The sequence below is a fragment of the Lygodium microphyllum genome, chromosome 22, assembly GCF_053477565.2.
Source record: "Lygodium microphyllum isolate KBCC chromosome 22, Lygodium_microphyllum_v1.1.10, whole genome shotgun sequence".
Taxonomy (NCBI): Eukaryota; Viridiplantae; Streptophyta; class Polypodiopsida; order Schizaeales; family Lygodiaceae; genus Lygodium; species Lygodium microphyllum.
The window spans coordinates 80117170-80141284 of record NC_141156.1 but is presented as its reverse complement, the minus strand read 5'-3'; the positions used below and the strand labels follow the sequence as shown (position 1 = coordinate 80141284).

At 39.5% G+C, this 24115-nt stretch overlaps 1 protein-coding gene and 1 non-coding gene across 2 annotated transcripts in view; both read left to right on the top strand.

Annotated features, from left to right (window-relative positions):
- The window catches only part of TCP-1 (T-complex protein 1 alpha subunit), a 61030-nt gene that overhangs the window by 20789 nt on the left and 16126 nt on the right, over window positions 1-24115 (top strand). Inside the window, exons 6-12 of the mRNA XM_087663156.1 lie at window positions 755-805; window positions 879-974; window positions 1071-1136; window positions 13677-13894; window positions 13970-14066; window positions 14565-14651; window positions 15226-15360. Coding sequence (XP_087519282.1) covers window positions 755-805; window positions 879-974; window positions 1071-1136; window positions 13677-13894; window positions 13970-14066; window positions 14565-14651; window positions 15226-15360 — 750 coding nt within the window. The remainder of the gene's footprint in view (window positions 1-754; window positions 806-878; window positions 975-1070; window positions 1137-13676; window positions 13895-13969; window positions 14067-14564; window positions 14652-15225; window positions 15361-24115) is intronic.
- On the top strand, window positions 2832-2934 carry LOC148017332 (U6 spliceosomal RNA). The gene has a single exon (XR_015687987.1). It is a non-coding gene; the product is annotated as a U6 spliceosomal RNA (small nuclear RNA).

Below are 24115 nucleotides of genomic sequence, written 5' to 3'. Positions count from 1 at the left end.
TGGCCACTGTTTCTTTTGCACCACTGCTGTGGAATCCGCTCGCCACCGATTTATTTCTTGCCCCATCGCAAAGAAAGTCTGGTTCTTTTTGTCGGCTGTTTGGCAAGGAGTGGTTGGCTTCATCCTGCGCCCCTTTGATTGGGTTTTCGGGCAGCCCAAATACCCTGCGCCTGCACAGCCACATATGAAGCTCGTGTATCATTTTCTTCGATATTGGGGCTGCTGGCATAACTGGACCATTAGGAATGCTTTTCTTTTTGACTCCGCCTATGATATTCAGCGGCATATTGCGAGGCTTAAGGGCCTCTTGTATTGGCAGTTGGATCTTCTCCGGCATTCTGATTTGCTCTCTAGGGAGGACTTACGTCCCTGGCATAGGGCAATTTCCGCTGCATCTTTGCCATGACGTTGTAACTTGTAGTTCTTAGAATCTCTTCACATGACGACTTAGATTGTCGTCATGTATCTTGTAATCCAGTAATCTTGTACTTTTCGTAATTAATACAATTACCTTTTACGAAAAAAAAGAGAGAGAGAGAGAGAGAGAGAGAGAGAGAGAGAGAGAGAGAGAGAGAGAGAGATTACTACAGGCCTAAAAAATCATAAAGTGAAATTTGGTTAAAACTTAATTATGAGCTTTGAAGAAGATATACAGTGCTATTATCTACAAGTTTCCCTTTCAGTTTTGCCACTTCATTGTATTATGTCTGAAAACTAAGGAGAGGAAACTTTGCCGGTTTTTTGTGTATTACAGCTTTCAATGCGTGAGGCTTGTAAATATATTGAAGAAAAGCTATCAATCAAGGTAACCACACTTCACAGTTTTTAGTAAAGTGAAAAGTAAATATGTCAACTTTCTAAAGTTATTGATTTTTTAGGTTGACAAGCTTGGAAAGGAGCCTCTTATCAATTGTGCAAAGACTGCAATGTCTTCAAAAATTATAGGAACAGACAGTGATTTTTTCTCCAAACTGGTAAATAGAACAATATGTTTCCTTTTGCTTCATTGGCATGCCCCTTTGCCTTCTCTGATCAATTTTGCAACATGAAAATTTTGGGTGATTGGACAGGTGGTTGATGCAGTTCAAGCTGTAAAAACAGTGAATGAACAAGGAGAAACAAAGTACCCCATTAAGGTTGATCTCTGTCTTAAGTTATGTTTTTCTCCTTCCCTGCACAGCTATATTTCTACAGACTGAAGTCTGCTGACCTGGACTTCTTTCTAAGAGCACAAGTTGAAATCAACTCTTAACATGTTCCTTAGTTAGGTGTCAACAGCAGGTTCATTGGGGCTTTGGTTTGTGCATTAATCCTTCAGATGTGTATCTTAGTTCGGAAACACATAGCCATGTCGCATTAATTGGAAGCATTGACTTTCATCTCTATCTCCCTCTCTCCTGCACAATCCCAGAAAAGGTTGGTAGGCAGCTAGTATAGCAATGTGTGTAACTGCAGAGAAGGCAGAGCAAAATGCCACCAGGTGGCAAATGACAGTCCCTCAGCTTGTCAATGCAGCAGTGTCTGCCAAAGTGGCACCTGTGTTGAATCATTTGGCACAGTGTGCACCATAAGTGAGCAGCATCACAGTGGGGGGCTGTATGGGCGGTAGGTCTCCTGCCCATCACTGTACAAGCTTGACCTATTTCAAGCAGTTAAAGTGAAAATTCATGCAGCCAAGGAGGAAATCATGGAATCTAAAGAAACTATGTCACAGCTGGAGGTTGTAGCGTTCAAGAATAAATAGTACATTGCTCAGATTGTGGATACCCAGAGGATTGGAATGAGCTAGAGATTAGAGAGCAAATGAAATTGATGAAGAGGAGTGTCAGATATGGGGATCATGAAGAGAAGCCTCAGCAAAACTCCGCCTTGCATGGATTTGGATCAGCCATGTTATGAAGTGGGACACTTGGAAGCTTGCGTGACAAGTGTCAAGATTGAAGATACTTCTCTTCTTTATGGCCTTCATTTTTGGACTAGGTAACTATTAAGAAATAAAAATAACCAAACTTGGTAAGCACTCTTAGAACATAGATCTACTATTTTTAGAATGCCATCCCTAGTTTTTAGGATAATAATTTTTAGGCCAATTTGAGGCTCCTAAAATGTAGGGATTCTTAAAAATTTAGGGGCCCTCCCAATAAGGATAATGAGTGAAAGCTACTTTCAAGTACATTATAAAATAGTGCTAGAATTTTCATATGAGCATTCTATACAAAGATATGTGTATTCTAAAACTTCTAGTCTATAGATGCACCATATACAAACTTTTCATGGTCATGCCATGTTCATTGTAAGTGTCAATTCTAGCAAATCTAGTCGACACTTCAAACATTAATTTTTTTTGTATATAAGTTTTAAACCTTGATATGCTTCAATTTTGGTCACAGGGACCCCTATTGAAGCATACATGTGGAAGTTTGTACTATCTTTCTTCTAACCCACTGTATAGGTCTACTATAATGTGTGATCACTAATTCGTGGCCTATTATAATACACTTTTCTAGATATGTATTATTATTATTTTTCAATTGTGCTGTGACTATTGATGATATTCACTCCCAAACAGTGGATTAGGAGAGATGATAATTATGTGTGCCATAAGTCGATATAAAAGCCAATCACTCATGGAAAAACAATTAAAATCCAACTTGAATAATTATTACCATGAAATGAGAGAGAGAGAGAGAGAGAGAGAGAGAGAGAGAGAGAGAGAGAGAGAGAGAGAGAGAGAGAGAGAGAGAGAGAGAGAGAACTTGAATAATTATTACCATGAAATGAGAGAGAGAGAGAGAGAGAGAGAGAGAGAGAGAGAGAGAGAGGACATTGCAGTCTCTTCGGAGACATCTGATAAAATTGGAACGATACAGAGAAGATTAGCATGGCCCCTGCGCAAGGATGACACGCACAAATCGAGAAAAAGAGAGGACATTGCATTGAGAGGAAAATAGGATTTTATTGAACAAGCCAGGAGCACTAAGTACTTGAGCCATATACAATGGGATCATTTGCTGCAATTCTAAAAATTACGATTTTGAAACTCTAATTTTGCATATTTCGGATAGTAAGCTGATTTTCTTCTTTAGTGCTTGGATTTGATCAAATGGAGTAGCCCTTTATAGGATTTTATTGGAACAAACCATGGGCACCAAGCACTTGAGCCATATACAATGGAGTAATTTGTTGCAATTTTGAAAATTAGAGACTTGAAACCTTAATTTTGCATACTTCGGGTTGCAAGCTGATTTTCTTATTTAGTGCTTGGATTTTATCAAGTAGAGTAGAAAGTGCTTCTTGGATGAGTAATAGATAGGAATACACAAAGAATATGGCTGAAATTTCAGTGTTGGAGCTTGTTGGAAATGAAAAAAAGACATCTAATACATAGGTGTAGGACTTGGATGCTCAAAAGTGAAAAGTGAATATTACAAATGATAAATATTTGTCGAGAATGATAGGTGTAGGAAAGCTTATCACTTTTCAAATCACTCATATTCTATTCTAGATGCTAATTATATTGGTTCACCGGTTTAGAGTTTGCGTCTTTGATCATGAGCATTTGGTTTTATATTTTGAAACCACTCATTATGTAGGCTTCTTATCAATATGACCACCTTTGTAAGTAAGTCTTTGTTGTCTAGGCTTTGTGGTCAATGTGATTACCCGACTAGCTTTTGATTTCTCTTTGGCATCTCATCGAACATGTAATTGTGTTTTGAAATACTCAAATAATGTATAAATCACCTTTAAGGTCTATGAGTAAGATAGTTACCGATAAGTGGGTTTCCTAGTTCCTAATTGTAGGAAATATGAAAAATGCTAGTTTGTTTTTGAAATGTTAGAAACGGTTGAATTAATCCTTTGAGGTCACAACACTAAAGGTAGATTATTTTTTCAGCACTTCATTAGCTATGGGACTAAGATGATTGGGCTATTTAAGGCTTTGCTTATCTTAGACTAGTCACTATCTTATGATTAATTGTGGTTGCTTTGTGTAATGTGTATGTTATATAAATTGTTGGTCTATTGATCGTTCACTTAGATTTAGTACAATGTTGAATCATGTTCAAAATATGCTTTATTTGGTCCATGTGGCTTGAAGTATTTTTAATGCATATATAAAATTTCCATAAATTTCATCTCGAAAGAAACCCGTTTCTTATATTCTAGGAAACTCATGAAACCTTGGAAATCTCTTTTATATCTCCCGTTTCTAAAAGCCTTGGCAACTACGATGAGCATAAAATTAATTTGAATCAATGAGCCAATATATCTTGATAATAGTTGATGTACAAAAGGTTGGTTACATTTTAAATATTTAAAAACCTTAATGCTTTGCGTTTACAAACTAGAAATTTGTGACTTTTGTCTCAAAGCTGAAGAGTTAAAATGACCTTTGAAAGAATGATTCTACAATGTGAAATTGTAGTGCAAACCTTTTTGAGTTCCATGGTGGAGTAATCTTGTCAATGCAACTATGAGCATAGATGCAACAATCACCATTTTTTAAAAAGCCAAACATGACCCATGCCAAACCAACTTATGGATCACAAATAAGTACATACTAAAACACGTGTTTCTATCTATAGTAAAGAAGCCTTCGAATTACCAATTGAAAATGGCCTAATTGGTGAACCATTGTTGTATCCCCTTGAGAGTTGCCTCGAATAAATGCTTGCAACTATATACTATAGAGTTCCACATCGAAGGCATGTACTTAGGATCTCTTGTTGACACTTCTCCATGATTGGGCTTCTAGTGGTATTTCTACACGGGTGGCACAACCAAATTACAGCCATCCTCCCCACTTGAGTGTAGCATTTTGCACACCCTTTGAAAGAACATCAACCACTTATACTTGCAAGAGATGCATACTCTACATCTATATCCTAGCAAATAGCATATTTTGTGTGAGCAAGAATTGGATCCTTGTGACATAAACTTGCAAAGAAGCCTTACCACCAATCGCAAACAACTCAATTGGTGAACCAAGTTTGCATGTCATTGAGGTTTGCACCTAAATAGATGCTTGGAACTATGTATTAGAGTATTCCAACGTGAAAGCAGACACTTGGTTCGCTTGTTGATACTCCTCTATGGTTGGCATAATCAAATCTTGGTTATTTTATCGAATAGGGCTAAGCACACACTTTGAAAAGTCATCAAGCATCTATATGCTTGTAGGTGATACAAAGTCCACACATATATTCCAATGAGCATTACATTTCATTTGAGCAATGTGATTACCACCTAAAAAATCCATCTCAAGGGCAACTTGTGTTGGAGTAGAGTCTTATTGTAACATCTCTAGTTAATGTTATTTGCATATCATTGGTCCTTCACCAAGTGGACAAAGATGATATATCTTGGATTGAAGTTCTCAATTGTTGCTCTCAAACTATGGTAACTGTAACCAGCCTTCCTTACATGGATGGATGGTAAATCCTTAATTACAACCTAATTATAGCAACAAACAATAAATGCAAGTCTGAAAATACAAATTTACGTATTGATCTTGGACAATGCATACCCGATTGGTCCCAAAATTGGTGCCCCTTTCAGCATTTCTTTAGCTTTATTGAAGAAAATGTTGATTTACAATGGGATTCTCTCGATCCCCTTTTCAATCCAAACTCCCCTTGTTGTCCAAAGTGACTAGCAAGTCTTCAATTTGATTTGCCCCTTGATTCGGGCACTTAATTGGCCTCCACCCGCTTTGATGGAGATGGAAAATGCCCCAAATTCAATGGCTGGCTAGTCCTTCATTTGAATTTAGTTGAAATTCATCTTTAGCCCTGAAATATCCGAGTCTTGGAGCTTTCAATTTTTGGCACGCTTTCTGAGGCTGTTGCTAAATCCTAATTTTTGCTATAAATTAGGGTTTACAGCAAATAAACTTGCAATTTCTCAACCTCCAAGGGTCCAAATGTTGAGATCTTTGGATCAAGGTTGTGAAATGGTTGGGAGATCAGAGAGAAAGTTGTAGAGAGAGAAAATTCAGAGTTTTGTCGCGAAGAATGATTGAAAATCAGTCAAATGCAACTACTGCCTTGTCTCAACAGCTTGTAGATGCTGTTGATTGGCCTTCTCCTGCCCGTGGCTACCTCAAAAGGTCCTCCAATGATTGCAAATTAGACCAGTAGCATCTCCTCCCTCTCTCTTGCGGGCTGAATACACTTAAAAAGTCTCTCTTCAGCCTCTAAAGACGTTTTTCATTCATGCATGGGCATTTTTGACAAGTGGTAGCTTTCCCAAATGGTTTTCCTAGCATTATCCATAATTAAATATTGATTTTCAACCTTTAATTATTGAAAATTAATCTAATAATTATTTCAATATCTAGAAAAATAATATGACTGGCTAATAATTAAATTGGCTAGGTAACTTCCATTCCCGAGTGTCTCTATGCCATCTTTGACCATTAGATCGGCGTTAGGTACCATTAAACGCCACATCTCTAGTGTCACCAACTGACACTTATGGCCAAATGAATGACCTAGGCCAACAATTGGCACCAGATACCACCAAGTGTCTGTGCGGCAAACTTATAACAACTTTTGCCTTTGATATCTTGTGATTTCCTTGGGTCTCGGCCTCGTAAATTTACTCTAATCTCAGTTGCACCTCACATGTGCAACATTTACTTAACCATGTGATTAAAAATTAATCCACATGTTAAGTGAGGTCTCAAAAATACATGTCCTCATGATAGTAACTGTCACGAGGATGTGAAGTTTTAACATTATGCTCTTTGGATACATAAGTTGTGACATCACTAAGGTTGTGCACATGTGAGATATAAATGTGAGAGATTAAGTTAAATATATGTCGTGGTGGTAGACAATCCTAGCTTGGGCAACAGGGGACATTGGTAGAAGTTATCGTGGAGACATATCAGTGGGATACTTGAGTTTGATCTCGGTGAGAGGTATTTAATTTCCCTTTGGAAATGATTCGGTGTGTCATGGGGGTTAGTGATTTAAGTGATTTGTGGAAACTTTTAATACTTTAGATTCAAAGAGGTTAGGAATTTAAATTTCGAGTTGGGAATGGCCAAAGTTTGGATCTAGATATGTATTTTTGCAATTCAATTAAATTATTATTGGGTGAAAGTTAAGTTTAGAGGATCGGGTTTGCATGGGTAGATTTGACCCTTGGCAGTTGTCTAAGTTTGGATGCTATGCATTATTGTGTAAAGCTGCTTCGGGCATTTATTTTGTGTGAATAAGCTATAGATTTTATGTATTTGTTGGGACTTAAAACAGGCCCAACACTGGCTCTAACGGCTCTAGCCAGGTTCCTTAAACATATCAAACAACCCCACATGGCCTTGCAATCAGGAGTGTCTGGATACTATCAATGATTCTTCTAACTGCTGTGTTTGTAGATGCAATTTTGGATTGTAGTCCAACTAATTATCCTTCTCGACTCTAAGCAAAGGAGTTTTTCATATGTAGGTTACTATCTCACCTCGAATTATATACATAAAGAGCACCCCCTAGCCGACTGGTGTGGCCTCTATTTGAGGGAGGAGATCTCAGTTTTGGGTATAGAGAGATTTGCTGTAGCACTAGGCAGCAAGGTAACCTGATTCGAAGAGGACTTTGGACCTCCCGGATCAAATGGTGATTATGTGTGTGCGATGAGATAGAGGCAATAGTTTTCTTCTCCATCCCAAGGAGAGGTGGTGACAGAAGAGAGTGGCTTGCTAGCTATGCTAGCGCACCGCTTCCTCATGGTTGTCCTCATCAAAGTCTTCAGAAAGAGGAAAAGGACGGAGAGGTCGAGGAACAGCTCCGCAGACGATGTACCATAACCGCTTCTGCACAAACCAAGCTTTCATGACAGCACTCCATGTGAGGTAATCAGGTCCATGTAACTTATCATTAGTGGAAGTGCACGGAGGAGCCATATGGAGAGGATAAGAAGAGAAGTAGAGAAGAGATGGAATTTAGAGAGGAAACAGAGCCAAAACACAAGCACAGGTTGTAGAAAATGAGAGTTCACATGCAATATAACCCAAAAGCTGATCAATAGATGACAAAATTTGCTGCAGAAAGTCAAAAAATTAGTCAAAAACTGCCAAAAACAGCAAAAACGGCCTGAAGTAACAGTCACCCAGCCAGGAGAGACGCTGAATCAGCAAAACGCAGGCTGTAAACTGGAGAAAAACAGGTAGAAAACTGTCGCCAACAGCTCTGCAGATGAAAAACGCAGGCAACAGAGGGTGCGTAGGCAGTAGACGATGGCAAAACTGCAAAAAACGCAGGCTGAAAACAGCCCTAAAACAGGTTGCCTGGCTGCGACAGCAGTTGTTTGATCAGCAGGGGTAGAAGACAGTCCTGAAATCAGCAATAAAACACAACAGAAACACACAGCCTGAAAACTGATACCATGCCAGAAGTGGAGCAGCGGTGGAAGCATAAACATGTGCTGAAATAAACTGCTGAAACACAAGACAAAAAGAGAAAAGAAAAGAACACGATACAGATGAGAACTCAGATGTATGCACGGGAAATGGAATCCATATATCTGAACACGAGACAGCCGCATACAACAGTGAGTCATTGGCTGCGTGGGCACTGGCACTGGCACTGGCTCTGGCTCCTCTCTCCACAGAGTCTGCAGATGGTGAAGATGATGATACTGATTGAGGAGGAGCATTGAGTATAAATAGGCTGAAAAAGTGGGGAGCAATAATGCTGGTCGGACAGCATTAATGCTGGCCGACTGGTGCATAAAAATGCTCCACTGGCATAAAATGCCACACCAGAAAAAAACTAAGATACCTAATAAAAATGCCTAGCCCAGATCAAGCTCAGACTCACACATGAGCTGCCAAATACTCTGCTAACAGTTACAAGTTATGTTGCACAGGTACTTGGTATCTAGTGCTAGTTGTTGGCCTAGGTCATTCATATGGCTATAAGTGTCAGTTGGTGACATTAGAGAAGTGGTGTTTAATGGTACCTAATGTCAATCTGATGGTCTAAGATGGCGTAGGGACACTCGGGAGTGGAAGATGCCTAGCCAATTTAATTATTGGCCAGTTAGATTATTTTTCAGGTCATCGAAATAATTATTAGATTAATTTTCAGTATTTAAAGACTAAAAATTAATATTTAATTATGGATAATGGTGGAAAAACTATTTGGGAAGGCTATCACTTATAAAAAATGCCCATGCAAGTCTGAAAAACGTCTTTAGTGATTGGAGAGAGGCATTTTTAGTGTATTCAGCTTGCAAGAGAGAGGGAGGAGATGCTGCTGGTCCGATTTGCCTCCATTGGAGGACCTTCTGAGGTAGCCAGGGGTAGGAGAAGACCAATCAACAGCGGGTGACAACATCTATGGGCTGTTGAGATAGGGCAGCAGCAGTAGATGATTGATTTTCTTTAGTTTTTTGCATCTACAAGTTGTTGTGGTAGGGCAACAGTTGCATTTGACTGATTTTTAGTCATTCTTCGCGACAAAACTTTGAATTTTCTCTCTCTACAACTTTCTCTCTCATGTCCCAGCCATTTCATAGCCTTGCTTTGAAGATTTCAGCATTTGGACCCTTGGAGGTTGAGAAATTGCAAATATCTTTGCTGCTGTAAATCCTAATTTATGGCAAAAATTAGGTTTTAGTAGCACCTTGGGAAGCATGCCAGAAATTGGAACCTCCAAGACTTGGATTTTTAAGGGCTGAATGTAAATTTCAGCTACTTTAGGTGGAGGACTAGCCAGCCATTGAATTTGGGGCATTTCCATCATCTATGAAGTGGGTGAAGGCCAATTTAATGCTCGAATCAAGGGGCAAAATAGATTGAAGACTTGCTAGTCACTTTGGACAGCAAGGGGAGTTTGGATTGCGAAGGGGATCGGGAGAGTCCCATTGTAAATCTTCTTCTTCTTCAATAATGCTAAAGAAATACCAAAAGAAGTGCTAACTTTGGGGCCAATCGGGTGTGCATTGTCCAAGATCAGTAGGTAAATTTGTATTTTCAAATTTGCATTAGTTGTTTGCTGCTGTAATTAAGTTGTAATCAGGGAATTTCCACCCATCCACAGAAGGAAGACTGGTTACACACTGTCTAAGTCTTTGTGTTTCAGTTGTGGTTGTGCTTTTTGTGGAAGTGGGTGAAGGCCAATTTAATGCTCGAATCAAGGGGCAAAATAGATTGAAGACTTGCTAGTCACTTTGGACAGCAAGGGGAGTTTGGATTGCGAAGGGGATCGGGAGAGTCCCATTGTAAATCTTCTTCTTCTTCAATAATGCTAAAGAAATACCGAAAGAAGTGCCAACTTTGGGGCCAATCGGGTGTGCATTGTCCAAGATCAGTAGGTAAATTTGTATTTTCAAATTTGCATTAGTTGTTTGCTGCTGTAATTAAGTTGTAATCAGGGATTTACCACCCATCCACAGAAGGAAGACTGGTTACACACTGCCTGAGTCTTTGTGTTTCAGTTGTGGTTGTGCTTTTTGTGTTTCCTCAATGCAAACCCTAGCACATATTCACATAGGCAAGTACTTCTTGAAGGTGGTCAATAGTAGGCCACTACCTATAGGGGCTGGCAACAGCCATCTTGTACCTCTAGAGCAATAGTTGACAACATTTTTGCTGTCCTTTATTAGGGCATCAGTTGGTTCAGGCACTTGTGTGCAATAGAATTGAGAAATTTCTCTCTACAACTTTCTCTCATCCTCTGACAATCCATTAGTAGTTCTCAACCATTTCCAGCTTGGGGTGAAGAGCAATTGTAGTTGTTGTCGAAACCCTAATTTGTAGCTGAAATCATGGTTTCCACAGTGACCTTGGGATTTGTGCCCAATTGTTGGATACCCAAGTACTTTGTATAGCAGCTGAAGGTAATGATTTGCAGCTGATTTGAGGGGCAGTCCATTTCCAAATTATTGGGGCCCGCATATGAGAGATTGATGCCCAATTTGAGTTCAGATTGTCATACAATTACGGGGCAAATTGTGCCCAAGCAGTGCAGTCATTTATGACAGCCATTTGTATTGAAGATTGAAGGAGATCAGCCTACAGCTGAGTGTGCTTCAACCTTATAGCAATACAAGATAAAGAAATACTAGAAGGGGCACTAGTTGTTGGGGCCAATCGGGTGTCAGCTATCCAAGACTAAGTGGTAGTAAAGTGTGCATTTCCAGATTTGTGCATTTAATGCTTGATGTAATTTGAGTTAAATTAGGTTATCACCGTGCTTACCTAGAAGGAAGGCTGGTTTTGCTGCTTGTAAATTGCTGTAAATCAGTGCATTTTAGGGTTCCACCACTTATATGTAAAAAGGAATGCTGGTGTCAATAAGTCTTGGTTCTTGACTTGAACCATAATGAGGCCATGATTGCGGATCTCAAAATTGAGGATTTAGAACTTTGTGCATCACTACTTGGATTGCACTAGTGGAATTGGATGTCGAGTCAATGCCATTGCCAAGAGTCAACCCATTGGTCAAACTTAGAGTTTGGTCACGTATGGTGAGGACACTTAATAACATGTGCCTTATCTCCTCTAGGTTCTCATAGCTACTTTGTCTCATCACGAGCAATTGTTTGCTCGAAAGAGTCTCCCTCACTACTTTCGAACTTGCACTTCTCTTTCACTTGTGCAATAGTAGACTAATCATGTTTCCAACCATCATGCACTTCTCTTGCTAGGGAAAAGTGGTTAGCCAATTTGAAGGCCCACTCCAAAGAATTTGGTCAGTGTGCCTACAGCCTTTGCTAAAGAGAGAGAAGACATGAGTAGCCTTTTGTGAAGCAAGTGAAGAATGTGCCATATCCTCCTCTTGCTTTGGTTGAAAAGATCTCCTCTATCTCCTTTGTTGCAGTTTGTAGTGTGTCCAAGTGAAGTTGAAGAATAGCTGTCTGCATTGGCTCAACTGATCACTACATGGATCTTTACAAGTTGCATGGATACTATTAGTCTCCATTTGTGTATAAGGCAAGGTTCTTGTCTTGCTTGTTGTAAAACTTTAGGATGATAAAGTTTATTCACCATTGCTGCTTGTTCCTCCTTGTTGAAGGGTAGGGTGCCGGTAAGGGTAGGGTAACCACCCATGCACCGAACATGTCCCGAGTTGACCCTTGATTGAGGAAGAAATGGAGAAAGGATGCAAGGTGCTGAAACATGTGAGGAGTAGGAGAGCACTTTCGGTCACCTTGCATTGATACTCTATGCATGGTAGGAGGAGAAACCTATTGATTTGTGCTAGGTGCCTGCTCACATCCTGTTTGTTCTTCAGAGGAGCCTATGATAATACCCACGGCCTTGAAGACTCCTTTGTCTGCCAAATTTGGGAGTCTGGGACCTTAAAATGCTTGCGATGGTCTAGCATTCACTCCATGCGTCTCCAAAAGCCAGTGACCTCTTTCTGAAGTTGGGAGATCGTCAATTAGGAAGAATTTAGTTGGAGTCTCAGAAGAGAGAATGCTTTGCAGAGCACTGCTGCCTTTATGCACATTGCCTATTCATCTGTAGGTGTGTCCTCGGCAATCAATATGAGCTTATGTGAAGCCTCCATGCTAGGTCTAATACCGACTGTAAGACACCAGGTCCTAAAATGCACAACTCAAGAGAGATCAGGGAACCCAAAGGGCAATGAGTGCTTGGCAGGATGCTGCTGCTTTTATGCACATTGCCTATCCCTCTATACTGCATCCTCCACAAGCAATGCGAGCTCATGCGAGCCTCCATTGAAGAAGAAACCTTGTACTACTGCTGTGGAGAAGCAGCAAGAATTTTGGAATCCTCTAGCTCTGATTGCTTTTCGTGTGAATGCCAAGTTGGCTCACATACCAACTGTAAGACACTAGGTCCTAAATGCACAGATATGGGAACCCAAAAAGGCAGAGGTCCTCAAATCCCATATTACAGCTGGAAATAGATATATACAAGACAGTCAGGCTGCCACCTAGCACTGTTCACTTTGAATCCTCAAAGCTGCCTTGTTGTCCTATCTAGGACAGGTCTTCTACTCTGCCCAGTGTGTGAACACTTGGATGTGGGTGATACCCAGGCTACATTACAGGGAGGGAAGAGTTTATGCAAAGACCACTTACGGGATATTGGAGATCAATGACTATAACCCAGGTATCAGCAACACTACCCTTGTTCCCACCAATGCAGCTCAGAACCCATTGATTGGGGAATTTTGGACAGGGTAGAGGACGTTTGAGTATGTAATGAAAGGTTATTGTGTTGAAAATGAAACTGATTTGAAATGGCTTGGCCTTTTATCATACACCAAAAGTTTCTGCTCACGCAGAAGTGAGTCTGCTTGACCACTACTTATGTTCTGAAATTAGTGCCATATACATGCATGTAACTTAACCATTGCTTGCAGATACTGTGTACATTTTTTTCATCCCTCATGTTTAAAACACAGCAAGGAGCTACATTTGTGTCAGTAACAAGTGGTGAGCTCAATAAAGATAGAACAGCTGGAACACTATCATCTGCTGTGGAGAGGTGTAATGCCATTAAGCAAGGAAAAGTTTCATCTTAGAAATGGTCAGCAATTTGTTATTAAGGCTGAGCTTCTATAAGTGCTCATTTTTAGAGGTTGTGAGTATTGCAGAAGTAGAACTGGTGTGTTTCTCTCTTTTGTTTGGCTTTCAACAAGTGGGTCAGGAATGACGTGTAAGAAGCTGAACGTTTACTTAATGTTCAGGCCATTAATATACTCAAAGCACATGGGAAAAGTGCGCGCGACAGTTATCTTTTAAATGGTTATGCATTAAATACTGGACGTGCTGCCCAAGGCATGCCAATGCGTGTCTCCCCTGCCAAGATTGCTTGTTTGGATTTAAACCTACAGAGGACCAAGATGCAAATGGGGGTCCAAGTCCTTGTTTCCGACCCAAAAGAGCTGGAAAAAATTCGTGAAAGGTGTGATTTCTTTTCAATTTGCTAGTCTTGATGAGAATGGAACACATGGAGACACTGTTTGTTTTCTATGAACAGGGAGGCTGATATAACGAAGGAGAGAATTGAAAAGATTTTGAAGGCTGGTGCAAATGTTATTCTTACAAGTAAAGGCATTGATGATATGGCATTAAAGGTGAATTCACTGTCTTCTTTATCACGGGCAGTTCAGAAGTCCATTGTCTTGATGCTTTCAAGAAACTCCTGGAGTTGTAGTGACTAATGGTAGCGTTTTATTAACTCTTGTGTTGTGTACTGGTATAGAGTTTGGATGCTTTATTGCTCTAGAGAAAAAAGCTTGTTCATTTTTGTGGTTGGTGCCTGTTCTTCTTCATCTTGTTGCTGCTAATGTGATAGGTGTCAGTTTTGGACTGCTTTTACTTCAGATACATAAACTTGTGCAAGTTAATGTCATCTTTGAATTATGAAAAGTGTGAAAATCATACGTTATGTCTTACATCAATTTTTTGAATATGTTTGTGTTGATCCCTAGTATGCCAGGTGTGTTGGTTGTAAACTTTGTGCTGTTGTTAAGCTCCTTTATCTTGTCGCCTGATAGTTGATCCTGTTTGCTTTTTCCAATAAAAGAGCTATAAGCTGCTCTTTTTAATGATATATATTTTGATGCAACCAGTACTTTGTGGAGGCTGGAGCTATAGCTGTTCGTCGTGTCAAGAAGGAAGACATGCGCCATATTGCGAAGGCCACAGGAGCAACTCAAGTGAGGAGTTTGACTAATTAAGACAGATTCTGGTTAATTTGCAAACTTTTGTTTTCGACTGCCTGAGCTTAGCAAAGGGCATCATTGAAGCTGTAGGGGTAGTGAAGGTTGCTTTTCTCAGCGTATCAAAGTTGTGCACTGGCTTGAATCTTTGAGCTTAAGTTGATACACCTGAATACTCATTTAAATGGTCAAACAGACACAAAGCTAGTTAAATATGTAGGAGTTTTCACTTTGTCAAATTCTTGGAGTAGGTTTGAGCACAGAGCATATCTTTTATACAACTAGGATTTTGCCAACATCAATCGCTATCAACATTATTGGGAGTTAGAAAATTGTGGTGGTACGGAAACTTAGATGGCCATTACATGTGGGAGTGATGTGTTTCAGCTATTTAATTATATCTCCCTGTTCTCATGTCAAGGTTCTTAGGGAGTTGAATAGTGTGTCTCTTTCTGAAGTTTGCATTGCTGATACCAGCTTTTGTAGCCAGCAAAATTCCCTAGTAATGCGTAATGCTTTGCATGCTGGGATGCGGTTGGACATTCTCATTCTTTTCTCTTCTATCTTGCAGGTCCTTACGTTTGCAGATATGGAAGGAGGTGAATCTTTTGATCCATCTTTCCTTGGCTCAGCTGATGAAGTTGTTGAGGAACGTGTGGCTGATGATGATGTGATAATGATCAAAGGGGCCAAAAGTTCAAAGGCGGTATGCTCCTTGCCTATTGTTTTAGCTTACTGTTCTTTAAAAGAGGATAAATTGCTCAGTGCAGAGTTCCTAACCTCTCTTGAAACCTCATGTTAAATGTCTTTTCTTGAATCTATGTCAAAATCATTTACTTTCGAACAAACTGTAGTTCCTGTGTAACATGAAGTTCACCGTAGTTCGACATCATTCTATGATGAAGTCGAAACAACATTGCACCCTTTTAGGAAAGGATACCGAGCATACGATTATTGAAATCAAAAAAGGATACTGAGCATACGATTATGGAAATCAGCATGGTGGTGTCTGTGCTCTCTCTTCTTGTGCTGAGTTAAAGATATCGAAACAAATAATAAGCACAACAAGTAGATTCGACCATAAGATGGTAATCCATGTTCATAGGTATTTTGGTAGTTTTACTTGGGTCTATGCATTGTGTTGGGATAAAGGTCCCTTCGTGTATAGTACACGTATATTACTTATGAAACTAGCCTTCCTTCCGTGGATGGGTGATAGATCCTTGATTACAACTTAATTACAGCAGCAAACAATTAGTGCAAATCTAAAAATACAAATTTATCTATTGATCTTGGACAATGCACATCCGATTGATCCCAAAATTGGCGGCCCTTTCGGTATTTCTTTAGCTTTATTGAAGAAAAAGTCGATTTACAATGGGATTCTCCCAATCCCTTTCGGTATTTCAACTCCCCTTGCTGTGATGAATCACCAACAAGTCTTTAATCCGATTTGTCTCTTGATTCGGGCAATCAATTGGCCTTCACCCGCTTTGATGGAGATGGAAAAAGTCCCAAATTCAATTATTTGTTGGTCCCTCTACTTGAATAGGCTAAAAACAGCTTCAGCCCTGTTGAATCCAAGTCTTGGAGCTTGCAATTTTTGGCACGCTTCTCGAGGCTGTTGCTAATCGCTAATTTTTTCTATAGATTAGGGTTTACAACAGAGAAATCTGAAATCTCTCAACCTCCAACTGTCCAAATGTTGAGATATTCATAGCAAAGTTGTGAAATGGTTGGGAGATGAGAGCGAAAGTTGTCGAGAGAGAAAATTCAGAATTTTGTCGCGAAAAATGATTGAAAATCAGTCATTTACTGTTGTTGCTCTATCTCAAGAGCCTGTGGATACTGTCACCTGTTGTTGATTGGTTTTCTTCTGTTCCTGGTTGTCTCAGAAGGTCCTCATTGGATGCAAATCAGACCAGCATCCTCTCCTCCCTCTCTCTTGCAGGTAAATTTATAAAAATACTTTTCTCTAGCATCTAAAGACGTTTTTCAATCTTGTATGGGCATTTTTGACAAGTGACAGTCTTCCCAAATGGGTTTTTAAGTATTTTTCATAATTAAATATTAATTTTCAGTCTTTAAATACTGAAAATTAATTTAATAATTATTTCGATGCCCTGAAAAATAATCTGCCTGACCAATAATTAAATTGGCTAGGCAACTTTCATTCCGGAGTGTCTCTACGCCATCTTTGACTATTAGATTGGCATTAGGTACCATTAAACGTCACTTCTCTAGTGTCACGAACTGACACTTATGGCCAAATAGATGACCTAGGCTAACAATTGGTACCAGATACGACCAAGTATCTGTGCAACATAACTTATAGTAACTTTTGCCTTTGACATCTCTTGATTTGGCTTGTAAATTTACTTTAACCCTAGTTGCATCTCACATGTGCCTCATTTACTTAATCATGTGATTAAAAATTAATTCACATGTTAAGTGAGGTTTCAAAAATATATGTCCTCATGACAGTTCTTTCCCTTGAAATCCTTGCAATCGTTCTCGATTACACTGCCAAATGTATCAAAAGCAAAATACTACACTAGAATTTCTATAGGGTATCATAGTCAAGACAACATTGCGCATTGCTGTTCAACCATTCCATATGTCCAACATATGCTGAAAATTACCAGCCAACATAACATAACATAAGACTCAAAGAATCTCAAAAACATTGCCAGATTGTCATGTGACATGTCTATTTTTCATGAGCTCAAGTCATTTGGCAAAACCAAACCACAGTATAGCGAAAACCAAGCATAAACCATGGCTAAAACATCAATGGTATCATAACATATGCTGTTGTCCATGGAACTAGATGTAAACCATTGAAAACTGAGCATAATCTGATCATAAGCTAATCACTTGTTGATCTGAGAACTGATCACTAATTGCTGCAAATGTGACCTTAAATTGATTACAAACTCTGTGCAAAAGCTGACCAGCAATCAGTGCAAAAATTGATGCAGAACTGATCCAAAAAGTGACCATAAAGGGTTCTCAAGCGGATAAAAAACTGAGCTGAAACTGATCAGAACTTTTGTCTCAAAACTGAGGTAAAATTCATGCTAGATTAATCATAAGCTGATGCAAAAGTATAGTTCCAGTGCTCGGATGGAACTCATACTCATCTGCATACATCTCATAGTGACTAGTATACTAAGTAGTGATCTCATGGCAAACATACTGTCAGCGCAGTACCTTGGATGCATGTTGAATACATTCGAGATCCACTACATACGAGAGCTGTCCATAATTGGAGGAGAGAAAATGCTATCTCCCCCTTGAGGATTAGGCAATACTCCGGGCCCTTGCTCTACTGAATCTGATGGAGCCCGAACTAAAGTAGGCTCTAACTGAAAGGCATCTAGGTAAAGATGCAACAACTGAGGATAGTCTGCCAAGTCATCCTCTCTCATCCATTTGACATCCATTGATGAATAATTATGAAATTTCACGAAGTATCTCTTGGAAACTTTACCTTTGACCTTTCTTTTCTTATGTGCCAAAATTTGCTAAAGTACCAAAATCTCATCTTGCTCCTCAACCTCAGGTTGAATTTCAGTAGACATATCCTTTGGCACATTACCATGAAAAGGCCTTAACAATCTGATATGAAAGGCACTGTGTATCTGTCAATATGGAGGTAATTTCAGACGATATGTGACATCACTGATCTTCTCCAACACTTGGAAGGACCCATAGTATCTCATACTCAACTTCGGATATAATCTTTCTCTTCCTTTTATCTTTTTCAGCATTGCCTTTTCAAAACGCAACAATAAATAATCACCCTCTGCAAATTGCAAAGCATGTCTGTGGCGATCAACTGTTCTCTTTTATTTTTCTTGCGATCTCAGAAGTGTATATTTTATCTTTGCATAGGCTACATCCAAGTTTTCCACATAATAATTAGCCTCAAAGATTTTATATTTTGTTTGCAGAATACGTGGTACCTTTTTGCCACCCTCAACCACCTCAAATGGAGCTTTGCCCGTAGAACTATGCACTATATTGTTGTTGTAAGCAAACTCAACCAAGGGCAAATAGTGCTCCCACTGTGTCTTGTGGTTTGAAACATAGCTCCTCAAAAGATCTAATATTGAAATTTACTTCCTCAGATTGACCATCTGTCTGCGGATGAAAGGATGATGAGAATTTAAGCGTGGTATCCATATTCTCAAACAAGCCCTTTCAAAATAAACTGGTCATCCTGGGGTCTCAATCACTAATGATCGACTTTGGCATACCATGATACTTAAAGATGTGCCGTAAAAACAATCGTGCCATATGATCAGTCTTTATTTTCTTCATCACTGGAATGAAATGGGCTTGTTTGTTAAACTTGGAAATGATAGTCCATATTCTATCATTTTTTGTAGGTGTCTTAGGAAGCTCGAAAATAAAGTCCATTACAATGCTCTGTCAAGGTCTATCTGGAATAGGCAAGGGTTGCAATAAACCCATTATCTTTTGCCTATCATGTTTTACCTTCTGGCATACGATGCATGCCTTAACAGACTATTTTTCATCGTGCCTCAAAGCTGGCCAATAAAAGAAATGCTCCATTGCCTTGATCATGGCATCAATACCTCTATGTCTTGCATACGGAGGAACATGACTTTCAGTGATAACTCTAGTCCTTAATTGCTTTGTGACACATAGTTGTCCATGCATCAGTAGAAATTCATCTCTTAGCACAAAGTGTTCATGCCTTTGGCCATTGCAAAGCTGATCATAAACATTAGCATAGTCCGAATCAGCAACATATTTCTCTTTCGTGGCATCCAACTTAGTGTGACGGCTGAAATTTGTGGCTTACGTGACAGTGTATCAGCCACAACATTTTTTTTTACCATGCTCTACATCCCAACCATTGCAAATGCATGGGTACTCCTCCGCAATGACCATCGGTTATGTATCTTGTGGGACTGGAGGAAGCCTCCATCAGACTTTCTCCAGCTGCAAGATATGTCAGGAATGGAGATCACCCTTATACTTAAGTTCTCGGTATTCCTGGACTCATGCTACTTGTGTCATGGGAGCAGGCACATTGTCAATATGTACAATCTGAAAATGAAACGTAGAGAGAAAATTTGCCCATCTCATATGCTTCTCTGACAACTTTGTTTGCGTCAGAAAGTACCTCAAAGTTTGATGGTCTGTGTGCTCTGTAAAATCAGCCCCCAATAAATAATGTTTCCACGTAGATAGTGCATGAATTACAGCCAAGAGCTCTTTCTCATAGACTCACAATTTTTTTTCTGCACCGTGGAGAATTCGACTCTCATAAGCCATAACTCGGCCGTCCTGCATAAGAACAATCCCAATGCTGTTACCACATGTAGCACATTGAACTATGAATGACTTTTTTAGATCGGGCAACACAAGCACAGGATCCGAAGTCATCTTTTCCTTCAACTTTTCAAATGCTGAAATTTCCACTACTGTTCATCTAAATGGCACATTCTTCTTCTGCAAGGCATCCAATGGAGATGCAATTTCAGCAAATCCGCGTATATACTTCCTGTAGTAAGAACGTAAATCCAAGAAGCTGCGGATCTCATGCACATTTCTCAAAAGTGGCCATGATCGTATTGTCTTAACCTTTGCAGGGTCCAAGCGAATACCATCAACTGATACAATATGCCCCAAAAAGTGGATTTCATGCAAGAAGAATTCACTTTTCTTGTCATTGATAACCAGCCTATGGCCAAATGTCTTCTATGCTCTACCCTGTTCTTTGGAAAGACAATCATGTCATCAAAGAAAGTGCTCACAAATCCTCTATGTGGCTTGAAGATACGATCCCTTATCCGATTAAAAGTGGCAGGAGCATTTGTAAGTTCAAAAGGCATAACAAGAAACTCATACAATCCAAAAGATGTCTTGAAAGTTGTCTTAGATACATCTTCCGATCTGATGTATATCTGATGATACCCACTTTTCAAATCTATATGGCTAAATATGGTTGCCCCTTGCAATCTATCCATAACATCATTGATCCAAGGAATCAGAAAGTGATTCTTTGTTGTGATCTTGTTCAGAGCATGACAATCAATGCACATACGCAATGAACCATCCTTTTTTTGCACCAAAACCATTGGAGAACAATAAGGAGATGAGATGGGCTAAATCAGCCCTTTTTCTAACAACTCATTTACTTGACTCATAATCTCGTCCTGTTGGGCTGCACCGTGACTCTGTAGGGTGGCTTATTAGGTGGGCTACTTCCAGGGATAAGATCTATGCCATGGTCTTATGGCCTTTCAAGCGGTAGTTGCCTTGGAAGTGAGCAATCAACATACATTTTCAGAAATGACATGCGATCCTTCTCTAACTTAGACATGTTTTCAACATTCTCACTATCATCTTTATCTTTAGTAAAAGCCAAGTACGTTGAAAGATTATTGTTCATTACTTTAGAAATGATAGCTGTAGATGCAACAAGGACAGATTCACCTTTCAACTTTACATCAAGTGTGAGTAACTTTTCCTTATACTGAATAGTGATCTTTTTTGTACGAGAATCAATCATTGCATGCATATGACGACACCATGGCAACATCACAACCCTCAAATGGAGCAGTGAAGAATTCTTCGCTGTCCACATATCCTTGTATATGCAACCGAAGCTTTCCAATGAGCGGTGTGATAGGCTGTGCATGGCCTTTACATGCCATTTCAACTTTTCCCATGGGTCCCATCTCATCCTCTCTGATGCCTAGACGGGCGGCCATGTCAACAGAGATGAAGTTGGCTCGAGCACCATTATCAAAGAAAATCAATGCATGCTGATCTCTAATTTTGTCCCATGCTTTGCCCAACTCAGTAGCATCATCATTGGGCTGATTTCTAACAATATTGGGCACCAATCCCACTGATGTTTTGGGCTTCTTTCTTTTAGAATCTCCCTGATTTTTTGATTTTCTAGCTTGCTACCTATTGGGACAGTCCCTTGCAATGTGATCCTCGTGTTCACAAATAAAACATTTATTTGCAGCCATCAATTCCCTACGTTGTGCCAATGTTTTCGAGTCCTTTCTTTGTTGTTTTGGCCTCTTTTAAGGCTGATTTTCAGATCTGCCCCTTTTCTCAGCCTTAAACAACTTTTTATTCGGCTTCTCCCCCACTCTCTAGGAAGCCTAAATCCTTCCCACGCAGCAAAGCATTGGCTGTCGCTGCAGTCTCTATAAGCTGAGACATGCTAGACACGGTTGATGCAATGCAAAAATCCCTGATTCCTTTGGGTAGCCCATAAACATATTTTTCCACTTGCTCATGAAGGGGTACGGGGCGATAAGAAGTAATAGGCAGCAATGCATCCCAAAACTTCTTATTATATTACTCGAAATTCTTACATTCCTTAGCATCCAGCTTATTCCAAGCTGTCATGATGTCCACCTCAAAGGTACTTGTCAGCCAATGCGATGCAAACATTTGCTTGAATTGTATCCATGTTGACGGTGCTCTACCTTGCATCAAAAGAGTGGACCACCACTGTAATGCATTCCCTTTCAAGAAAGTGGTTGCCTTTCGAATCTTTGAGGACTCTGTGAAGTTCCCCCTTGAATAGGTTGCATCAAACTGCTGAATGAAAGTCAAAGTTTTCAGCCTATCTTGTACACCGTTGAAGGACTCAAAGTTCACTCCTTTTCCATCCTCATCATAGTCTTTTGCTGCCCATTTGGGTGTCAAGTTGCCATACACTGGCTGCTGCAAAAAGGGTGCATTTGCTGAATTTACATCAAAACCAATGCCAAATAGAGCATTTGCATGACCAACATTCATTCCTTGAGCCCCATAAGCCTTCAGGGGTGCAAATGCAGTACCAAACATGCTACCTTGTGCCCCAGGCATCAAGCCAATGCTGCCATACATAGGGTTTTGCATATTTCCAGCCATATGCGAGTACGTTGGGCCTTGCACTCCATGCATTGGTTGTTGCATACCATAGGGATTTGTGCCATACATTCCCATATGCGGTCCTTGTCCAACCATAGGGATTTGTGCCATACGTTCCCATATGTGGTCCTTGTCCAACCATAGCATGAAAAATTGTGCTTCCACTAAAATATTATGGATGCCCTATCATAGCATGTACTCTTGGCTGTCCAAAATCCATTGGATTGGCACTTCCATGATGGCCTTGCGTTTATATTCCTTGCTTCGTAGATACCAACTGTTTTATTTCATCAGCATCTTTGGGAGCTTCAAATGAAGGGTTTGGCATTATCTTTGGTGCATCTTGCTGTCCCGAAGGTGTAGAAGACGTCTTATTCTTCTTGCCTTTGCTATTATTCTTTGAAGCATTTAAAAATTGGGTAAGTTGAGGATCCTGTGCCATTTCAGTAAAGAGATTTGCTGTTGGTCTCATCCAATTTTTGAACTGGTCATCAGAATTCTCTTCGCTTTGCTGGTCACCAGTCTCCTTGTGCCCTGAAGACCGTGCATCTTGTGCAACAACATTTTCAGCTTGCTGTCCATGGTCTGAGCCTTGTCCAAGGTTAGATATTGCATTTTTTTCATTCCCATGTGAACGTTCATATTGAGAGGCATCATCACTGCTTGAGTCCATCTCACTGTATGAAGACATATTGCTGTAATTTCTCAGTTGAGAGTAAAAATCAGCACCAGCACAAAGCTTTGGCTTGCAATCAGGTGCCTTGGGTCCACCAAATCAAGGGATTGAGTGATATCCCAGTGATGGAACCATGTAACCAGTCTTCCTTTCGTGGATGGATGGTAGATCTTTGATTACAACTTAATTACATTAGCAAACAATTAGTGCAAATTTGAAAATACAAATTACCGACTAATCTTAGACATAGCAGCTAAGAAACACGTTTCTTTGAATAAAAAACTTACGAAATGTTTCTTAAAGTACGAAACATTTGTTAGAGGAAAAAACGTGGGCGTTTTTATTTGATTTTATTTTTTTGGTGAGTTGGACTCAAAATATGGTTTTCTTGACAAAAACTATTAAGCAATGTTAAACATGATGATGATGATGTGTAATGACTTGTGAGGGTTCAAGAATTTAAATGAGAGATTGATTTTTTTGTGATTTTGTTTAGTTATTGGACTTTGTCAATCTAGTATCTATTCTTGTCATGAGATTTGAATATTATACGATTTTAGTCTTATTTATGAGTTATTTATGATATATTACGATTCATTCTTGATTTTGATATTTTGTTGGTTTGTGTTGAAATGAGAATCATAATGTTGCAACTTGACTCAGTTCATATTATAGATAGGCTATTTACATGTTAATTTTAATTTTCTTTGTACGATATGTATGAATCATAATGTTTGAGTTCTAAACCATAGTATAGCTTGTCCAAAGACTAACTTTGACATAAGTGACAAGTCAATAATGGATCATGGATATGTAATGTATAATGTATTATTCTCAATTGATCCTATTATCACTCAATCTTAATTAG